This window comes from Bombus bifarius, unplaced genomic scaffold (genome assembly GCF_011952205.1).
Source record: "Bombus bifarius isolate JDL3187 unplaced genomic scaffold, Bbif_JDL3187 scf7180000008163, whole genome shotgun sequence".
NCBI classification, from domain to species: domain Eukaryota; kingdom Metazoa; phylum Arthropoda; class Insecta; order Hymenoptera; family Apidae; genus Bombus; species Bombus bifarius.
The window spans coordinates 1,170,613-1,191,848 of NW_022884485.1; the positions used below are offsets into that span (position 1 = coordinate 1,170,613).

General features: G+C 34.5%; 3 protein-coding genes across 3 annotated transcripts; 2 read left to right on the plus strand and 1 right to left on the minus strand.

Moving 5' to 3' along the window:
- Positions 1–3,580: 3,580 nt before the first annotated feature.
- On the minus strand, positions 3,581–5,462 carry LOC117208883. The gene is made up of 3 exons (XM_033450383.1): positions 5,424–5,462; positions 4,664–4,974; positions 3,581–4,118 (listed from the first exon to the last, which is right to left on the minus strand). The coding sequence occupies exons 1-3, from the start codon at positions 5,460–5,462 to the stop codon at positions 3,626–3,628; spliced, it is 843 nt and encodes a 280-aa protein (XP_033306274.1). The 3' UTR covers positions 3,581–3,625.
- Positions 5,463–6,498: 1,036 nt separating this feature from the next.
- LOC117208891 (DNA replication licensing factor Mcm6) lies at positions 6,499–10,120 on the plus strand. Its single transcript, XM_033450396.1, has 11 exons — positions 6,499–6,678; positions 6,761–6,904; positions 6,990–7,254; positions 7,329–7,531; positions 7,631–7,832; positions 7,950–8,480; positions 8,563–8,868; positions 8,941–9,274; positions 9,377–9,490; positions 9,555–9,694; positions 9,781–10,120. The coding sequence occupies exons 1-11, from the start codon at positions 6,587–6,589 to the stop codon at positions 9,874–9,876; spliced, it is 2,427 nt and encodes an 808-aa protein (XP_033306287.1). The 5' UTR covers positions 6,499–6,586; the 3' UTR covers positions 9,877–10,120.
- A 468-nt stretch (positions 10,121–10,588) lies between these two features.
- LOC117208892 (urea transporter 1-like) lies at positions 10,589–16,794 on the plus strand. Its single transcript, XM_033450397.1, has 10 exons — positions 10,589–10,781; positions 11,006–11,128; positions 11,357–11,476; positions 11,877–12,028; positions 12,501–12,648; positions 14,324–14,407; positions 14,657–14,804; positions 14,938–15,119; positions 15,314–15,475; positions 16,135–16,794. Exons 1-10 carry the CDS (start codon positions 10,743–10,745, stop codon positions 16,201–16,203), a joined length of 1,227 nt encoding a protein of 408 aa, XP_033306288.1. The 5' UTR covers positions 10,589–10,742; the 3' UTR covers positions 16,204–16,794.
- The last annotated feature ends 4,442 nt before the right edge of the window (positions 16,795–21,236 follow it).

The window sequence follows — 21,236 nt, forward strand, 5'->3', positions numbered from 1 at the left end:
TTTCATCTCTTTACTTCCTTCGGAAAATGTGATTCGTTTGAACAAATTCTGACCAATGTCCGTTTAAAATTACACGGAGAAAGTGTAGAAAATGAAAATATTGACAGAGCCTTAGTGGCAGAAAAAGGTTTGTGGATTCCGGGTCGTTCTTATTCCCAAATGGGTTTCCTTCGACGTTTGTCGGATGAAAGGATTCTGTAGTGCGTAGTAATTTTTTGTACTTATTTTACCTGCAGGAAATTTTGGAAGCAAACAGTTCTCGAATGACATAGATATTTTTCTCCAAAATATTTAAATCAAATTCAACTTATCCACAGTGGTCCTATATTTTAGAAAAAGTATCTGATCAACAAAAATTTGAAGATTCCACTCTAAATAATATTTTATGTCTTACAACTAATATTGCGATATTTTTCATTTAGCTTTCCGTGAAACTTATACCTAAAGATAATGCTTAAAAAATAAACTGCCGGAATGGAAGCCTTTGACAGTAGTAACGCAATTTTTAAAATTAGACCGAAAGGTTGTCAAAGAAAAGAAAATAAAAACAAGTAAAAAAATGTATCGATAGCGTAGCATGAAACATGAAAGAAGATAGCGTTTAATAATATCGTTCTTTGCCATCTCGCGTTCCGCTGCAAAACATCGCGTTAATGCGGTCTCCTCTTTTTCCGAGCCTCCATCTTGCGCCTTCATCTCGTTTTCTTCCTACCCCGTCACGGAGAAAAGATCTCAACGTATTTCTCATATTTTATTCCTACAAGCTCGCTGCTTTTTATTGCGGTTCGACTGAACTGCGGTTCATGTTAGACCGAGCACCCCGCAGTTTCAGCCGTGCTTGCCAACCTTTGAAGGGTCTCGAAAAAATTCCAAAGATTACCAGAACGGAAAGAAATGCAAAGAAATTCGCGCATCACGACTGAAAATAATGACGAACAAGCCATTTCGTTTGTCCTACATTCTGATGTAGTTGCTCTTGCGAATAAAAGAAAAGAGCAGGGGAAAAGAGAAAGAACGAGGGAAAATTTGGACCGTGTACGATATTTGCCAAAACGCAAAAGATTACCTGTTTTTCCCCTGTTATCCTACGCAAACGTAAATTCCGACATTTCCGCCGAGCCCGTAAATCCACGTTTTTCTTTAGCATCGGTGTAATATTTCTTTTGAAATCTCCGTACAACTCTCGCACAATACGCAATATGCGATACGAGAAAGTTCATCGAGTCTACTCGTTCTATACAAAACGCTTCCCTTTGAAATTGTAAAGGGAAAATAGCGAAGAGAAGGAATAAAAAGGTTGGAAATTCGAACAATGCGAAAATGAAATAAAAAGGACAAGATAAAGTAACAATATTATCTCGTTCGTCGCGATGCTACTGTAGAATTAACCAGACGATTCGCAAAAGTATTTAAATAGTTTTGTGATCTGTGCAAAATCTGTACTTGCGCTAAATGTCTCGTAGCTTCTACGTACATTTTTAGGTTTGTTTCAAAATTTTCCGATATAATAATAACAACGATGGCCGAATGCCACTGAAATTTCAAAATGTTTCAATACTTTCATGACCTTGTCTAATCTTCCATTCTCGAATATCACACCTGTCATAAAGAAAGCTAATTTCGCCCGAAAAATTTGTCACGTTTTTACACGAAGCAAGAGGAATAAGTAATTATTTACGTGTGACACTCTATCGATATTAAAAATGTGTATATTTCGCTCGATATTAAAAATGCGAAACGAATACGTATAAACAACTTATTTAAAAGCGCGAACTTGGAAGGATCAAAAAGGAGAACGTATTGGCTCGAACATATCGGCTAATTATAAGAGTCTCCAAGTACCTGGATGCTCTATTAGTAAAGCTATTACTGCCAACCGATCTCCTTTGGTAAAGCTCGAAGAAGCTAATGGAAACTGCCATCCTGAAAATACAATTTTCAGACAATCTGGTTTCCTAGCGGACGGACGGCAATCAAGCACCACTTAAGCCCTCGTCGTTCGTTTTATGATCCCGCAACAAGTATACCGAAGATAGGAAAATTAAACGATCTCTGAAAATGTCCGTAACTGCAATGTTTATGATGTATTTATTTATACGCACCCCGATTCAAATTCCTCAATGTGTATATACTCGCGAGAACCGTGGTCAGAATGCGATAGAGATCGATGTGCTTAGTAAAATATCTTTTTCGCGGAAAATGATCCATTAAAATATATATGATACGTAATAATTTTATAGATGTGTAAATCTCTCGTTATTAGAGTTATTATAATTTTATAATAAATCTCCGACTTGTTTACAAGTGCAAATCCTATATACGTAAAGGTACGCTTGATATTATGGAGAAATTCAAATAGGGTTTCGATTGATTGAATTTTAAATTGCGATGTTAATAGAATTTAATCGAATATTCGATTTAATAATTATTTACTTTAAAGAAACATTTCGTTCGATAAATCTTATTTAAATACGTATTCCGCTGAGCATTAATACGAGTTTTAGACATTTTAAACAGGTAAAAATTATATCAGATGTAATAAGCTGCGTTAATATTTGGAAACACACGGATTTTCTATTAAAATTTTACTTTCCAAATTATATATTTCCTCTCTTATACCATGTTTCCTCCGATCTTCTCATGTAATGATCGTCGTAAAATTTTTGTCGATCGAACGACAAGTTCTTACTCGAAGTAACATGGGGTGCACGAGACCAAAAAGGTTTATTAGCATGTACCTATCTGATGGACGTATTCCGAACAAGAGCAATAGTGGTCTAGACTGGTACATGGCTTTCATCAATGAAATCAAGTTAGTAGTATCTAGAGAGGTTTCCGGAGAGACAGGAAGGTGTAATGAGAGTAGTTTAGTGCTTAATCGGGGTTTCTCGAGCGGCTTCTCGAACTACTCCAATTAACTTCGCGCCAAGCCCGATTGCCGCTAGATTCAAGGGTAAATCCGCATGATATTGATTAAATTTAGAATGAGCTATGAAGGAAGTGCTCTAAAGTTTTCTTTAATACCGGTATCCGAAGTGTCGTTTGGATAATTAATCAGCGTGATATCAACGAAGGGCGAACTTCGCGACTTCGATTTAGTTCAACTTGGTGTCTGTGGTTTAAGCGGTATCAATGAATGAAAGCAGATTAATTCAAGTAAAATTGAATCTATGAATTGAAAATTATACCGAGTTGGGCAATGTGCGGTATTTGCGATTAAACGTGCCGTTAACGACGTGTAAACTATTAATTAACTTCACTGCCGTTTATATGTACATTACCGGACTCCGCTGCCGAGCGAAAGTTATTTCCAATGCCGAATATGAAGGTAACGAATAAATCAAAATTATTTATTAGGTAGTTCCTATTCAGATTTTCAGATAAAAGATTCTCGATAAAGAATTTTTTATTCCGATAATATTTCCATGCTTATCGACATTTTTCGTTTTTTCCGCATTCGTTCTCCATAATTCCACTATCTCTTCTTCATATTTCTTTTCCGCTTTCGAACAATTCTCGCGCGTTCCTATGTCACACAAGTACTAACAATAAAACGTCTACGAGATGATCTAAAGGTCCAACAGGTAAGAATTTTTCCTAAGCGAGAGGAAAATGTTTATCTGCATTATCTTCGAGCGTAGGTGGGCAGCTCTTCGCGTTCCAACTTATAACTACCAAAAGGTTTGTTGTTGTGTATATTGTTTACGGCCATGTGCGCGTACACGCGAGGGTTTCGTGCTCCGGACACGTATCGCCCGTATCGAGACAGGACAAGGGCTAAAACAGGATTGGGCGGTGGATGTAGCTGGCTGTTGTAACCATCGTCGTTCAGAACCCCGCTCAGGAAGTGATCGAGGGTTTTGATGGCCGTCGTTATGTCTTGCGAATTACGATGGGGATTCGTTGTCTGAGCCTTCCCACGATAGGGCAATCCTGCATGATCCGAATCGTCCGTTAAGTACTCGTCGAGTTTTTCTACAACTTGATACGACGATCGCCGTGGAACGTGCGGATGATATTCGACCTCGGCCAGCAGCCTTGTTCCGTTGCTTGACCTCGATGATTTACCTGCCCTCGTTATCGCTTTTGTTCCAGAACTTCCCTCTTCGTTCGTTGATCTTAAAATGCAAATATTCGACGCGTTATCGAGGGTCGACATAGGGCGTATCTCGATTATCACCAGTGATTTATGATAATATCAACCCCTTGCGTTCTAATATCGAGTTACACTCGTGGCGCGGCTTATGGTCCTAATTTAACAGTGACAGGTTCTATTCGTGACAGAATCCGCTTTCAACTGTAATTTTCCCTTCGATTCCTCGATTCCGTAAAAATCACGAAATACAAATTATTAATTGTACAAACGTTCGTTTGACCTCCTGCGTAGATATCCACGTGAATTTTAAATATCCGTTTCATTTCTACAGATTATCATTTTAATTATCATTTTATCTATCTTTTCCTTGTAATTACCTAGTAGAAAGCGAACAAACGAAAACTAAATGAACCACGATCGAATATTAAACAAACGAGAACGTCTCTCCGACAATTTCGATATTGCAAATAATTACGAACGAGTCTAACGAAAGGAATAGCAAGTTTATTATAACGGTAGAACACTAGATACGCTTTTAAATTGTACACTTCAAAAGTGTATTCTTACCTTTGCTTATCATTGATTGATTTCATCGTCTGATCTTTGAATGGTAACTTGAGATCGATCAATAGAGGTTTCAGGTATGAATACCCAGCCTGTATTTGTCTTTCGGTAAAACCTCTACCTGGAGCCCCGACATCTTCTAACCCATTGTCCAAAGCTTGTTTGGCGAAAACAACATGTTGAGAAAGTTTTGGAAACACAACGTTCGTACTTGGAAGATAACTAAAGGCTGGTGGCTGTAAATTTGTTACTGGTTGGATATCCCGAGATACTTCTGTTGTCAATGCACCACTGGTTGAACAGGCAAGCGTTACCTGAATTCAACAGTTTTCATTCAATTATTATCATGCCACTTTTTACGTCTCTACATTTTTCGAAATAGTACCGTCACCGTGTTCGTGTTTGAATAGCGAATTAAACCGATGAAAGTTAATGTTTGTCGCAACTTTAATGTTATCGTTTAAAAATTACATTTTGTCAGGCGCGTTTTAGAAACAAACATAAAATATAAATCTATTTAATATAAAAAGTAAATGAAATATTAGTAGGCAATTAATTCACTTATTCCGAACTTGACGTGTATATTACGTTTGTAACTGTTATCAAGTTAATTAAATATCAATTTCTAACCTATCGTTTCGGTATTGATTTTATTGTATATAAACGATCTGATCCGATGATCTTCCTCGAGACGTGAACGATATTAAAGTTACATAAAGTTTTACCAAATTGAAAGAGTATGAAAAAAAGAGTACAATTTTACCAAGTAAAAAGCAAGAATATCTGCGACACTGACTAACATTCTGGAGGGTTTTTGAAGGAACTAAAACGGCTGTACGCACTGAGAGTGCTTTTTATATCCTACAGCACCACCTGCCTTAAGAGCGAAGTCTTGTCCGTCGCAGGAAATGTATACACCGTGTAAGTACGTATCTATTTACATACTAAAAGATTTTTCGACTTTCTCCTCTTTTTTTATGTGGTGAAATCTCTAATTGCCCTTCATTACGATTCTGCACGCGATCTTTTGAATCATGCCCAGCCATTGTGTGTATATACAATATCAGACAATATTTTTTGTGAGAGATATTACATATATATGCAAAGGTGGATACATATATATCCACTACTGGTGGATACATCGACATCTGAGAAATCCTAGGTATTACAAATTTTATACCTTTACACTATATTTTTGTTGTACAGAATTCTTTTTTCTCAATAAGGTATACGTACTACGTACAGAGTATCAAAAAGTAATGAATGATATGTTCTATTCATTCTTATTGTATATGATGTAACGTTATTATATCATACCTTTAATTAAAGATATTTTTTCGGTATTACAAAGAATATTCAGTTTTTTCATTATTTATACAGTGACAACAGAACAAAATATTATTTGTCATTACAGTCATAATGCGTAAAAATAATAATAACATAACGACATTATAATAGAACGAAAAAGATGAAAGAAACCTGAAGATACTCGTTAAGCGATGTAGGAGCACAGAGTATAGGAACATTGTTTATTCTCATGGTATCATAGAGGGCGCTGTATGACGGTTCCAACTCTTCGTGTCGGTAATTTTGCTAGGGAAAATTCTAAAAATCGAAGGGAGTCATGGCAGTAATAGGTATTTTATTCGTTAACTTTGGCAATTTTGTATCTGTTCATTATCAGAAATATATAATTAAGATTAGAATAATATTCTTTATATATTAATATATTGGACATGTGAACATTGTACAAAAGAATAAAATTTATTTTCGTTTATTTTTATATTTCTTATTGCACGCAAGGGATGCCAATTTTGAAAACGCGCCTAAACTTAATTCCCGCCAAGCTGTTCTCGCGCGTTGTTTCATTACTGAACGCCGCGCCAAAATATTGTTGTGATAAGTAATTATTAATTATTTCGAAGAATGGATGTGGGAGATACGCAAAATATTCGCTCACGTGTACCTGATGAAGTTGGGATCAAATGTCAAAAGCTGTTCCAGGACTTTTTAGAAGAGTAAAATTTTTACATTTCATTTAAAGACAGTCGATACCTCAAACTTGTCTTTTAAATCATATTTTCTTATTTTATTAATTAGCTTTAAGGAACATGGAACTGTAAAATACCTTGAACCAGCCAAAGAACTTGTAAGTCCAGAACATAGTACGTTAGAAGTGACTTTTGACGATGTGGATGAATATAATCAAGTGTTGTCAACAACCATTGTTGAAGAATATTTTAGGTGAGATATTTTAGCATGTTCTTTTTGTCACGACACTAGTTTAATCGTTTGTTTTTATTTAATAAATTGTAATCTTTTGTTATAGAGTTTATCCATACCTATGCCAAGCAGTCTGTAATTATGTCAAGGATGTTGCAGATTTGAGGAAGGAAAAGGAATGTTATGTGAGTTTTGTGGAAGTTCCGATACGACAAAAATTAAGAGAACTAAATGCCTCGAAACTTGGTACATTAATACGTATATCTGGTCAAGTAATAAGAACACATCCTGTTCATCCAGAGTTGGTGCTAGGTACATTTCTTTGTATGGACTGTAATGCTGTAATAAAAAATGTAGAACAACAATTTAAGGTATAATGCAGATGACCTCATTGATATGAATATGTTTGTAATGAAATTATTGCAATTTGGGTAATTATTTACAGTTCTGCAATCCAACAATTTGTCATAATCCAGTATGTAATAATAGGAGGCGTTTCCTGCTAGACGTAGATAATTCCATATTTGTTGATTTCCAAAAAATCAGAGTACAAGAGACACAAGCAGAACTTCCTAGAGGCTGCATTCCACGCTCGCTTGAAGTTATTTTACGAGCAGAAGCTGTAGAAACTATTCAACCTGGTGACAGGTATTTTATTACATACCTATATAATATTATATTAAAATTAGTTATATAGCTTCGTTCACTTTTTCTAAGTTCTAATAAATCTTATTTGTACATTTCTAGGTACGACTTTACAGGAACTATGATAGTAGTACCGGATGTATCGGTTCTTTCACTTAGTGGTGCAAAAGCTGATCTTAAAGCAGCACGTCGAAAACCTACTGAACAAGGAGAAGGAATAACAGGATTGAAAGCTCTAGGAACACGTGAATTAACGTATAAAACAGCATTTCTAGCTTGCAGTGTTACTCCAACAAGTTTTAGGGTATAACAAATTAGTTACATATTGTGCCATGTGTACATATACATGTACATTACATATAATAATATAGTAATGCGTATATATATGTACAAATATTTTATATGATTAATATTTTTCTAGTTTGGTGGTACCGAAACAAATATGGAAGAAATTTCTCAAGAAATGATGAAAAAGCGAATGTCAGAAGCAGAATGGAATCGTATATATGAAATGAGTCGTGATAAAAATCTATATGAAAATCTTGTACAAAGTTTATTTTCCGCTATACACGGTAACGATGAAGTTAAAAAAGGAATTACTCTAATGTTGTTTGGTGGTGTGCCCAAAACAACGTTAGAGGGTACCTCGTTACGAGGAGATATAAACTGTTGTCTTGTTGGTGATCCTAGTACAGCGAAATCTCAATTTCTAAAAAGCGTTGCTGACATCACACCAAGATCGATTTACACTTCGGGAAAGGCGTCTTCCGCAGCTGGATTAACTGCTGCTGTAGTAAGAGACGAAGAGTCGCCTGATTTTGTTATTGAAGCTGGTGCTTTGATGCTTGCTGATCAAGGTATTTGTTGTATCGATGAATTTGATAAAATGGATATTAGGGACCAAGTGGCTATACACGAAGCCATGGAGCAACAAACTATTTCACTAGCTAAGGTTTGTTGATGTCGAATGATAATTGATATTAAACTTTTCTAGTATATGCATATTAGCATTAATAAAATATATATATTTTTAGGCTGGTGTAAGAGCAACTTTGAATGCCCGAACATCGATATTAGCGGCAGCAAATCCCGTTGGTGGACGGTATGATAGGAAAAAGTCATTACAACAAAATGTTCAATTAACGGCTCCAATTATGTCCAGATTTGACTTATTCTTTATTATAGTTGATGAATGCAATGAAATTGTTGATAATGCAATCGCTAAAAGAATTATTGATTTACATTGCGATAATTGGCAAGGTTTTGATACAGTATATTCGCAATCAGAGATCGCTAGATATATTAATTTTGCCAAACATTTTAAACCTATGTTAAATCAGGTATTGTTATACCGTTTTAAATATAAATTCATTATTTGAATTATTTGGATTAATTTCCTTTCTCAATTTTAGGAAGCGGCGGAATCTTTAGTTGATAGTTACACTACGCTTAGACAAAAAACTGGTGGTGGCTCCGGCAAATGGAGAGTTACCGTTAGAAAATTAGAAAGCCTTATTAGATTATCAGAAGCCATGGCTAAATTAGAATGCTCAGATGAAGTTACTATAAAACATGTTTCGGAAGCAAAACGTTTATTAAGTAAAAGTATCGTTACCGTAGAACAACCGGATATAGATTTAGAAAAAGCCGAAGATGATGGAATGGATGTCGATATGAACGATGCTCCACCTATCATGGAGGCTCTCAACGCATTGGATCACGATACGGAAGCAGAAACTCCTACACGTAAATTATATCACTTATATACACTAAAATGTCTATGTGAATGTCTATGTGTAGTAGTTAGTCTTATACATCCGTCTTTTTTTCTTTACATTATATTTATAGAACACAAGAAGAAACTAACAATGTCCTTTGAAGAGTATAAAAATTTATCTAATATGTTAGTGTTGTACATGAGAAATGAAGAAACTCGTGCTGAAAGTGAAACTGTTGCTACAGGTATATTGTGTCTGAAATTATTATTTATATAAATATTTATTTTCTAATTTTCTCTATTCTGCAGGGGACACTAAAGGTGGATTAAGGAAATCGGAACTGGTGGCATGGTATCTTGATCAAATACAGGATCAAATAGATTCAGAAGAAGAGTTGTTGGAAAGAAAAAATTTTATTGAAAAGATTATTGATAGGTTAACATATCATGTACGTAAAAAAGTAGTTATTTAAAATTATTCGAATTTTATTATTAATGATTCATTTTTTAATTTCTTTTGTTGATTGTATTTCAGGATCAAATTATAATACCTTTAACCACAAGGGATGAAAAAGACGAAGAAAATGATCCTTTGCTTGTTGTACATCCTAATTATATTATTGATGCTTAAACTTTTTTAATACAAAAGTATTGTTAAGAACTAATTATGCAACTGTTGATAAAGTAATGGTAAATAGAGGTAAACATTGGAATTTATTTCCACATGTGAATAATACAATTTATTTCACATTGTGGATGGTACAAGATTAAAGCATTTTTATGAAAATATTTTTTACTTATTTCATGCAATCAAATCAAAATGTACCTCTACTTGCCTTAATTCATTGAAAATACCAGATTTTACAATTCAAAATCGAAAACACGCACCATTATATTTTTTTAAATATTTTAAATTAAAAATAAATATTTATATTAATATACAGTGTACTTGTTCCATTGACTGTTTATTTAACTACTACTAAAATTATTACATTATTAACAGTTTAACATAAATACGTTAATAAGGTAGCGCTAACCGTGTTAATTGTTATGTAGATTGCTATGTTAATTATGTACTCCACATGCTCTTATAAAGTAACATTCGTTTGAAGTAAAGATACATGAAAGCAATGTTTAAAACGAGTAAACACGTGGAAGTAAGAAAAAAGTAACAAGGAAAGTTCAACAATATTTTGTACTTAAAAATAATTTTGAATTGATATCTTTATTTCAATGATTAATACTCACTTATTAATTAATACTAATACATATTAATTTATAATGTGGAATAAATAGTTCTTTTAGAAATTTGAAACATTCACGATCTCGTATCACACAATTTTCGTAGAAGAAATATCAAACATCGAATGACACACAGATGCACATTGCTCTTTATCATCGACATATCTCACAAATGGTGGGGGAATTTGCACAGTGTGGTTAAAAGGATATACTTTTAAAATGGAATTGTAGTGTTTTACGTGAGTCTATCATAGAATGAGCGCGAGAGAACGATTAAAAGGATCTACGCGCCATGTGAGTACTGAAAGATAAATAAAAATATATGAGTATGAGATATTTTTCGTATGTCATAAAGTGTGAATTAATCATAAAACTAGATGAAATCAGAATTAAGCACTAGGTGTATTTCAAGTATCATATTTTATCATATTTTAGTATTGGGTATATACATATGTAGCACCTAAAATAAAAATTTTTTTTGTATTAACATGACATTTCTCAATATAATTCATATATAGGACTATTCTCGGGCCGTTTTTACTGGAACATTCACCGAGTGGCAAGAATTTTTGTTAGAAAAGGAAAGCGTTTTTTGGAGCATAGTACGCTTATTTGATTATTTATTACGAGGTTTCAGTCAAGTAAGCGGCTAATATATCTTTTATAAATAATGTATAGATAACGAAAATGTTCATAGATACAAATTTATTTATTATGCTATGTTATTTTTAGTTAACATTAGTTATTTAAAATCTTAGATTTATAAATATAAGGATCGTCTACAAGATTTTCAAAACGATATGCACATACACAAATTGATATTTAAATCGATCGAAAGATACTCATATTCAGCTTATATAAATTTACAGGTTGTATTTGCAAATAATCCAATTAGTGGATTATTGATAACGATTTCTTTAGGAGTTAATGCACCAGGTACGTTACTCCTCTCAGCAATCACTGGTTCCCTAGGTCTTCTATTATCTGTGGTACGTAATTGTTACATCAAACATTTAAAAAATGATATTTTGTTAATTATTTTTTACTTCGAAAACTTAGAACTATGTACTTCCTACGTATTCATTAAATATATGCCAATATATATATATATCCTTAGTATATATTTGACGCGAATAAATAATGCCTAATTGCATTGTTGATTTACGTGACGTATGAATCGATTATTCATGCTTCTGTAATTATTATTCGTTTGATCATCCCATGGTACCGTGTTGTTTCACAAAAAGTAAACAAAATGACTGCAATGCGGAATTTTTTGCGAGGATTAATACGATCGCGTCGCGACACCATTTGCGGAGCTTTTTCGTTGATACGCTATGTGAGAAAATTCGCACATTACGTTTTGAAAAGCATATATTTCATTCGCAGCTGATACGAGATTCACAGGAAAATATCGCAAATGGGTTAACAGTGTTCAATCCATTATTAGTTGGCGCGATATCGTCTAGTTTAATACCAAATATCTATGGACCATTCGATGGTTTCAGTCTACTACTGATTATTCTGGGAACGATCTTTAGGCAAGTTTCAATAAATTGACGAATGTCTGCTTATAAGTTTACTTTTTATTATAAAACGTTTGCTGTAACGCGCAGTATTAGCATTTTAGTAATTCTTACGAATATAAGATAACTTTATGTTGAGTTTTATGATATCGTTGTAAATGTAAAGTGACGAGTGTGACGCATGAAGTATTCAAACAAAGCTCGACAGTCAATTCTTTTATGATTTTTAGAGAATCATTTATTTTTCACCTGATAATAGAGTAGAATGATATGTAAAATTTTCGATACAATTTCAAATCTTACAGATTTACTTAAATTTAATATTAAAAAAAGAAGTTCATTTAATCTTTTAAATAGATGTTACTTTACCATTACAAAAATATTCAACAGTATATTATATTACAACGTAGATTAAATTTAAACAACTGTGATAATTATAGAACGCTTTTAGCTAATTTTATTGGTAATTAACGATTAATGTTTACAGCGTTTACTTGACCCGCTCTTTCAAAAACAATAAGTTACCATTCATAGCATGGCCGTTTAATCTGGCTGAATTTGCGTTGCTCTTGGTCCTTTATGCCAAAGACAATGGACTTGATACGTCGGAGGAACTGCAACCAGTTACGAGAATGGTAATAGATTTTGTTGTGAGCATTCAATTTTCGTATTGTTGCGGAATACGATTCTTTAAATATTGCATAGACAAACACTCGGTTTTTCGGTACCAGTAGTCCAGATTTTTAGAGACTTTAAAAGTTCTGTTAATATCATCGTAATATAATCGTTAATCGTTAATATAATCGTAAACTTTTATTTATTTGCTATAAATTTGTGTTCTTATATTAAAAGTCATAAAATTATTATTTATCGTAGATGTAAGATTTATGGTACACAACACATATCGACAAAAACATATAACCAATTCAAAAATATTCTTTTTCATAGTAAATCCAAGGTTATCATGAATTCTTGAAACAGAATCATGTAATTTTTTCCCATTTTACGATCTAATTGTTTATTAGATCTCATGATATGACTTATAATGTTAAATGTGAACTTACTCTCTATTTTGTTTCGAGTGCTGAACTGGAGACGTTCTTCTATTTATGTTCTATGTAAAAAGTATGAAAACTATCTGTCGTAAAGATATCGTTTGATAACGCAGCGTGCTCGCAAGTTTATGAAGATTTATGTATTTTGATACGCACGCCTACACGTACACTGCTACGAAATTTTTGTCATTATGCCACGTAGTGCCGTATATACGTATATTACACATTCATCAGCGATATCTGAATGTAACATTAAAATCTTCTTAACATATTTACGTTCCAAAAAGCAACAAGTTAAGCTAATGAAACGATACCTCGAAATACTTCAATTTTGCCTATTAACACTTTCGAAGTTATTAATATTTGTAGAAAATATTCAATCGTTTATATGTTTCACGTTTATACGTTTATACGTGTTATGTGTTTTATTCCATGTAATACCCTTGACTACGTGATCGCATTTTTGATTAAAGTTTCATAGAATCGGTACAATCGGTTTTTATCGTTATATCACATCAACGCGAACAGTAGCGAGTAACATTTGAGTGTTACATAATCGATCGATGACAGATGAAAGCGATAATTTCAAGTTTAGTTATGCCAGCAACGTTGTCCAACTTAAGTTGCGATGCTAAAAGCCTCTTCCACTCCGCTAGTCGTCGTGTGGCACGCACACGATCAATACAAACTTCTTACCTATTGTTGTTTGTCTCTAGAGCGAGATAGGAAAAGATGAAAATCATCTCAGATTCGTCGATCGTTTTCTTTAGACGAATATCGCATTAAATTTGTATTTCTTCGTCATTTTAGTAAAATTTTAGTAAAATATATAGAGGAAGTAAAAAATTTACGTAATGTAAGATTACATGTGCATATAAGCTACATAAACTACGAGGACCAAAGACAACATCGAGTTGCAAATACAAAAGTTTGAATGATTTAGAGGGTATAATCAACTTAACGGATTACGAATGGAGAAAACTTATTTCCTAGCTTATTATTGTCACGCGTTCTTCTTTTAGATATGGAATGAAATAAATTCGTCATAGAAGGGAGTTCTATCGATTTTTTATTCAAAGATATTTTTGTCCTGAGTTTTCTTTCGGCCGTGGATATCAATGGACGAACTAGCCCAGTTTTGAGCACAGGGTTATATGTACTCGAACAAAGATATCGCGTATACGTATACGTGTTATATGTGTCGCGAGTACATACACGATCAGTTGTTTATACAGTACATTCTTATTGTTTCCAGGACAATGCAACAAGTGATGCGACGACAGGCAATATCAGTTTCATCGGAGAAAATGCGACAGGGATACACATTGACTGGGGGATGGTAAAGTTTGCTCCACTTTTCACAATTCAATCATGTGTCACATCGTTGAAAGTATTAGACATTTTCGGATACTCGAATATCTTGGGATCCTAAGCAACATCTTGCATTATTTTGTTTCGTTAAACTGTATCATGAATGTTTTAAATGCCATAATACATTATATAGTTATCGATATCATTAACTGTAAGAAAGACATTTTTTTAACGAAATTGGGTCAATTTGTTTGTGTGCATCCTGTACATTTTTCAGATGTTTCATGGCGTTGTAGTGTCAGCGTCGCAGGTGTTAGCAGTTGAAAGCGTTATTATGGGTGCTGTGGTTTATTTAGCTTGTCTACTTTGTTCTCCGATAACGGCTGGCTTTGCTTTTTTGGGTGCACTCATCGGTTCATTGGCGGGTATTATACTATTTTTGTGTATGAACCTTGAATTTATCGAGCGTGAGATCGAGTCAACGTAGCTTGCAAATGTTATTGAGACAAAGATATTAGTATTTTCTATTTTTCTGTCATAGTTTCTTGTTATTCGTAGGTTTAATGCTTGGGATACAAATCGATGAAATTTATGCCGGCTTGTGGGGTTACAACACTTTTCTGACGGGAGCTTCGTTAGGAACTTTATTTGCGTTTAGCGGACAAACAGCTGTAGCTGTGATCGTAGCGATCGTATACACCGTGATCGTGCAGTATGGCGTATTGTTCTTCTTTAGAGATGTAATTAAATTAATATTTTTATTTTTTACGAAATAGATTTCTGTCCCTGTTAATCAATATCTTAAAAAGACGATATCAATCGTAGTGAAATCTGAGTTTTAAAAGATAAAGGTTTGAGCGAATCTAACATGTTATATGTATATGTATACATAACTTAAGAATCAAAACGAAGAATTAAATAATTTTATGTACAGCTGAAATTGCCGATACTGTCGCTACCGTTCATTCTGGTGGCTTCTTTGTTTCTGCAATTAAGGAACGACTCAGAAGATAAAACTTTTCTGCAACCTCCGCCTATTTCTGCCCCACAGGAACAACGTCGGGATTATCTTGCCAACCAACAGCTTATTCAGCAAGTATGAATTTGTATTATTTTCTTCCTTTTCACTTGAAAAAATTGTATTTGCTTAATAATATTTCGATGTTTTGCAATTTACTTTCATGGGCGTTATTTTTCTGTAAAATCCATGTGCCTGCGTTTGATACAGAGTCCATAAAAAAAATTTTAATATCATAGTTACGGAATTTTTTTAGCACTTGGAACTTTTAGAAACAAAGAACACGTCCATTGTTATTTCTAATATATTTCATATACTAGAATACAATTGATTATAGTGGGAGAAAGTTTGATATGCGTTATGATGAGACTATCGTCATGGGAACTCTAGAAATCGATTTCTGCTCTAGCCGAGGTTAACCTGCTTTTATACGATTCCAAGGAGTCGCATATGGTGAATGTGGTTTCGTTATACAAAGGTTATCGGCAAAAGCACTCGGCGACACGCTCGCCTTTTACTTTATTTGAAAGCCGGAAAGAATAATCCTTGCCAGTATAAATAAAGTACCGATAAAAACAAAAGTAAATGATTTTGTAGTTCGCGTATTTATTTATTTATATATTGCACTTTCTATTTCAACTAAAATATCGGATTAGAAAGTTATACAGTTAGCAGAAAAAATAAAGTACCGTGTATTCTTTTAGGTTTTAACGTATTGTTTTTTTCTTTTCTTGTAGATAAATGACGCAGGAAATATCGGAGACGGTGCTAAAGATCGAAAAAATATATCAACACTTGACGTTTAATGATAAAATAAGCATAATGCGATATTTTTATTTGCACGGTTCATACGAAAGTTTTATAGAAATTTGAATTCAATGTCCTATATCTGCTTTCACTCGCTATTTCTTCTCTCATAAGAAATACATTGGATTGCTACAACGAATTTTTAACGAAAGCATTCAAGAATCTACAAGTCGATCAATAAAATTACTTGGCTGCTTTTTTTAGCTTACGACGTGGAGCCCGTGTCGTAAATTCGACGGAGAATTTTCATTTGTCCTGCATAACGACTACTGCGTCTGTTCTTTTATCGCGTTAACTACGTACTTTATGTATATAAGACATTCGAATTTGTGACACGATTCCTTAGAAAATATGAAAAAAATACTTTCAAGTTTTCTCTTGTATATGATGAATCGATAACAATTTTCACGAATAGAGACCAAGTGCGAAGATACGAATAGAGAAACAACGTGACGCTGCTTCATTAAACATAAATTTTGCGAATATCTTCTTTCTTTCCTTATGAATCTATCGAGGATAGACCGCAGTCAAAAGAATTTTGACTCGTCGCAATAATTTTGTAAATATTTTAATTCCAATAATAAAATATCTATAATGCTGGGTGCTACTAACTATGAACATTTATATTTTAATTATTCTTCTAATATTTCAATATGCTACGGAAAGAACAAAGAGCGTAGATATATGATATTCGACAGTGTCCTACAACTTCTACCACTCTATTTCTACATCTAACAATCCTGGCATAATCTCATCCTGTGTTTTAGTGCTTTTCATCGACGCTACTATTGTAATATACGATAGTTGTTTCATACTTTGTAATATATGTAACTACATACATATTCATGTAATTTGCAAGCAGGAATATATCGAATATTTCGTAAAGGTGAATATTTACAGAACAACGTTATTTCCTTTTAATATATTACGTTGCAAGGGGTATCTGTTTGTTCATGCAAGATTGATTTTCCAGAGAACGGAGTAACTTGGAGGATATTGGAAAAGTATGCATGATGCTGCGCATTGAGAGTTGTTGATATCTTAGCTGTATTAAAATTTGTGAAGACAACGTCAAACTTTCTCTCATTTGTCATAATTGTGTGTACGTATACTCATTTTCAGTTTAATGTATCGCATAGCATAAGATATTCTTCCTCGAAGAAAACGTTCTTTTTCTTTCTAATTTGCTCGTACATGTAGCGAAACTTACTTGTTATAATTTTAAATCTACATATATTTCGCTTTGAGCAGGCAGACATTACCTTTTAATGATATCGCCTGAAACAATAAACTTCAAGGCTTGGGACTTGTTATGACTTACTGGTAAAATAGTATCGTACAAAAAAGAATGTTCTTTGCAGGTTGCCGTAAAACTCTGTTTAACAATTTTCTTGAGAATTATCGTACATATTTTTTACTTTAAAACGTACCTTAGAAAATTGTCTTGAAACTTTTCTCCAAGTAACGTCAGAGCAAGAGAAATGGTCTTTTAATTTCAAAATGATTCTTTTTTATTTCGATTAGTCTACATTCCATCGATACGAGGCAACAGGTAGGAATCGTATGAAGTTCTCATTTAACTTGCAGAGGTCTAGAGTAGCGTTACATTTCTATCTCTCTGCAGTATTTCGATTTTGCCACTTTTTGTAAAAATTGATCTGACAGATAGACACAATTTTACATTATATAACTCTTCCTTTCACGAAGGATGAAAATTATGTCTTCCAATAACGCGCTACCAAATTTTCACGTTTTACTCGTAACATTACTTTATACATATACGTTTTTCTGTTTTTCGATAAGGGCATAATTCACAAACACGACCCTGTCCTAGATTCTATTTTGTCGTTAAATTATTTCCACGATGGTTTTCTTGATAAATGTCTATTCTTTACTCATTCCGAATTTGTGTTCTCGAAATGTCATTTTGAGACGTAGAAATACAATTTCTGGTTGAATAATACATATATTTCATGTCACATGCGCCATCGATGACCGTCGCGACGCTAGTCGCTAGATTCAAACTCTCATTAGGCAAATATTACTGTTCGATCAATTCGATATGTTACTCCGCAGTAGCGTTACAAATTAGCGTTAAAAATTTACATAGTTCTTCATAGTAATATGGATATTTGTATTTTTGTAATATGTATGTATGTACTTTTTGGTTCTTTAAATACTTTTTTAAGAAAAAACTCGATTAGCTCGTATTCTTTCGTATAATTTGTAAACTGCAAGACTGGAATTTTAAGTTTCTGCAATGCTGCGATTAAGGTAGTAATTTCTTTCTCATAGCTTCTTGCATGACTTCGTAACGCAGAAGCAACGTTATTTGTATTTTCATAAATCAAGGTAAATTGACCCTACGACCTTATTGCGCAAATGTGTCTTAGCTATTACCATGCTGCAAAGTAGATAATTCGTAAATTATGAAAGTAGAATTAAGTATCATTAAAAGTTAGAGGTATCGGGTTGTTGCTTATATTACGAAGTAGCGTTTTTACCAGACATTACGAAATTGTAAGGATATATTATCCGACCCTTTCTAATATCAAAGCTTTCTTCCCAATTGCTGAATTTCAGACAAACAGAAGACAGAATAGAAATTAGTTCTTAAATTATATCGGACAAATTGACATTCCTCGAAGATAGAATGTTTTGATATTGACTGCATTCAAATATCGAAAAATTCATTTTCACACGTTCGTTTACGCGTGCATAAAACAAATAACGCGAGATATTAAATATCTAAATATATATCGAATAGTTATATCACTAACTTCTATTAATATTCACTCGACATAACGTCGTTTCTTTTATATTCCTTTCATTATTCACAGCGTACGAGTTTCGTGATGTGGTTAGGTATAAAGTTTATATCACGGGTTACTGCGTCTGGAGAACGCTAGGATTAAGTTATAAATAACGAAGTCGAGGAAAATCTTGGGATTCTTCGGCATGGCGGCAACGATAGAGAAGATGGCTTCTCTCGTAAAGAGTAAAACCCACGATTCTACCTACATTTTTAAATTTTGATCAGGATTGAGTCGGCACTATCTAAGAAGGTATTTAATCCCTTACGTGACCAGCCTGTAACTGTTACAGGGAAAATGACAAAATAACTGGAAGAGAAAATTCCGAGGTCAAATTTCTTGCTTCCTTTATACATGTATTTTGTAAATTCCTTAATAATTTTGTAAACTGATGTACACAATAGACTTTTATCGGAATCTACGAGATTAATAAATAACCGGAATTCATACCACTATAGTTCACGTTCAGACAAGTGGATTCAATCGGCAGAAGTTCATTTAATCGGACATTAGCTAAAATTTCATTTCAATAAATGGAGTTCCATTGTGCACGCAGATATCGGTATGTCGTATCTCATCAAAAATATGTTAATGCAGTAGAGCCGTTTATCGAAACATCGATTAAGGAAACGACAGATTATCGGAACATCAATAGATACAAAATTTGAAGACGACTCTTTGTAAGAAAAATAGGGAAAGAAGAATAGAATTTATCGCATTATTGTTCAAGATTTCTTGTCTTTCTTTAAGCATACACGATTAGTTCGGACAATCAAGATTCCACCGTGTACTTTCCTAATCGAAAATATCAAACGAGTACTAGGAATTTCCAAAGGTTTTCACAATGCTCTAATAATTTTTCCAGTTCGTCCCGTTTTCGTCAAGCGTTCTAATACTCGTACGAAGACCAGTTTTAAAGGAAGAAAGATACGCACGATGCGATATCGCTACGATTACAGATACATAAGCAAAGGTGACCGCACTATGGGCAAAAAGGGAGGTCGTCGGAGCCACGGACGCCACTGCTGGCGGCGAAGGAAAGGGATGGCTGGTGGTGGAAGTGGCAAGCGTCGGTATAGGAAGGGGTAGGGCTGAACGCATCCCTGCCAGACCGGCCACCTGCCTACCAACCCTGTCTGCTCCACGACGCTTCCCAGTATTCGAGCGATCGCTAGAACTCGCGCACGCAATTCCTTCGGCCGGGGATGTGCGTAGATCGCGCCATCGCATCGACACACATCGTACTACGGAACTACGTGCGACCTAACGTAGTGGCAACGTGCTCGAGGTGACGTGCCGTGTCTCTGTAACCGTGTCCGTGTCCGTTTTCGTGCTCTTTGCCCCCGTGTTCGGTACACGCCACCCCCAAAATTTCCACCCAACTACGATACAGGACCGCGAGAAGTCACTGTCGCCGTCGTACGTCGCCTGTTCGTAACGCCACCGCTTACCCGAGCTATGGATCCGCCGGAAGTCACTGTGCTGGTATCCTACGAGTGCCCCTAAAGGACACGATCCTTGTGCAATCGCGACGGATGTCGGAGATGCTACGAATTCTCAACTTCCTCGTCAGCAGGCCTTTTAACTTCGTATCGCAGGTTTCCACTGAAATCTTTCAGCTTCGATTTCGGTTTATGCGACACGATGCGACGTTTCCCATTTCTTTTTGCTATTTAATCACGCCGTCTTATTTGGAAGAGATGCCGGATGGAAGTTTGGATGATTCGAGGGGAGACTCGAAATCGCCAAGTTCGTAGAAGGTCAAAGATATAGGTTGTATCGTACTTGAAAATTACAATTCGAGGTGCATGTTGGGTATTTCGAGGATGATTAATGACCTTGTCGAAGTAGACTCCGTATAAACGGTATTTGTGGTCGTTTACATGAGAAAGCACGTTAACGTTTACCGGCTTTAATAGGTCAAACGAGGTGCCGTGCACTCTTTGCGCTTGACTTTCGCAGGCAACGATGCTCGTTTCGATTCGCCGTCAGCGTTTCTCTTCTTAAAGATATTACCAACGATGCGGAAATTTGCAACTTTCGACGAGTCGATCGTTGCACGTTAAAGAATTGCAATCGCTCGTTGTATGAGAAGAGTCGTTAGAGGCATTGCAGAAGATACGAAGATTTTCAACTTTCATCAAGTCGATCGTTACACGATGAGGAATTTTTATCGTTCATTGTATCGGAAGACTCGTTAAGGACGTTATAGATAGTAC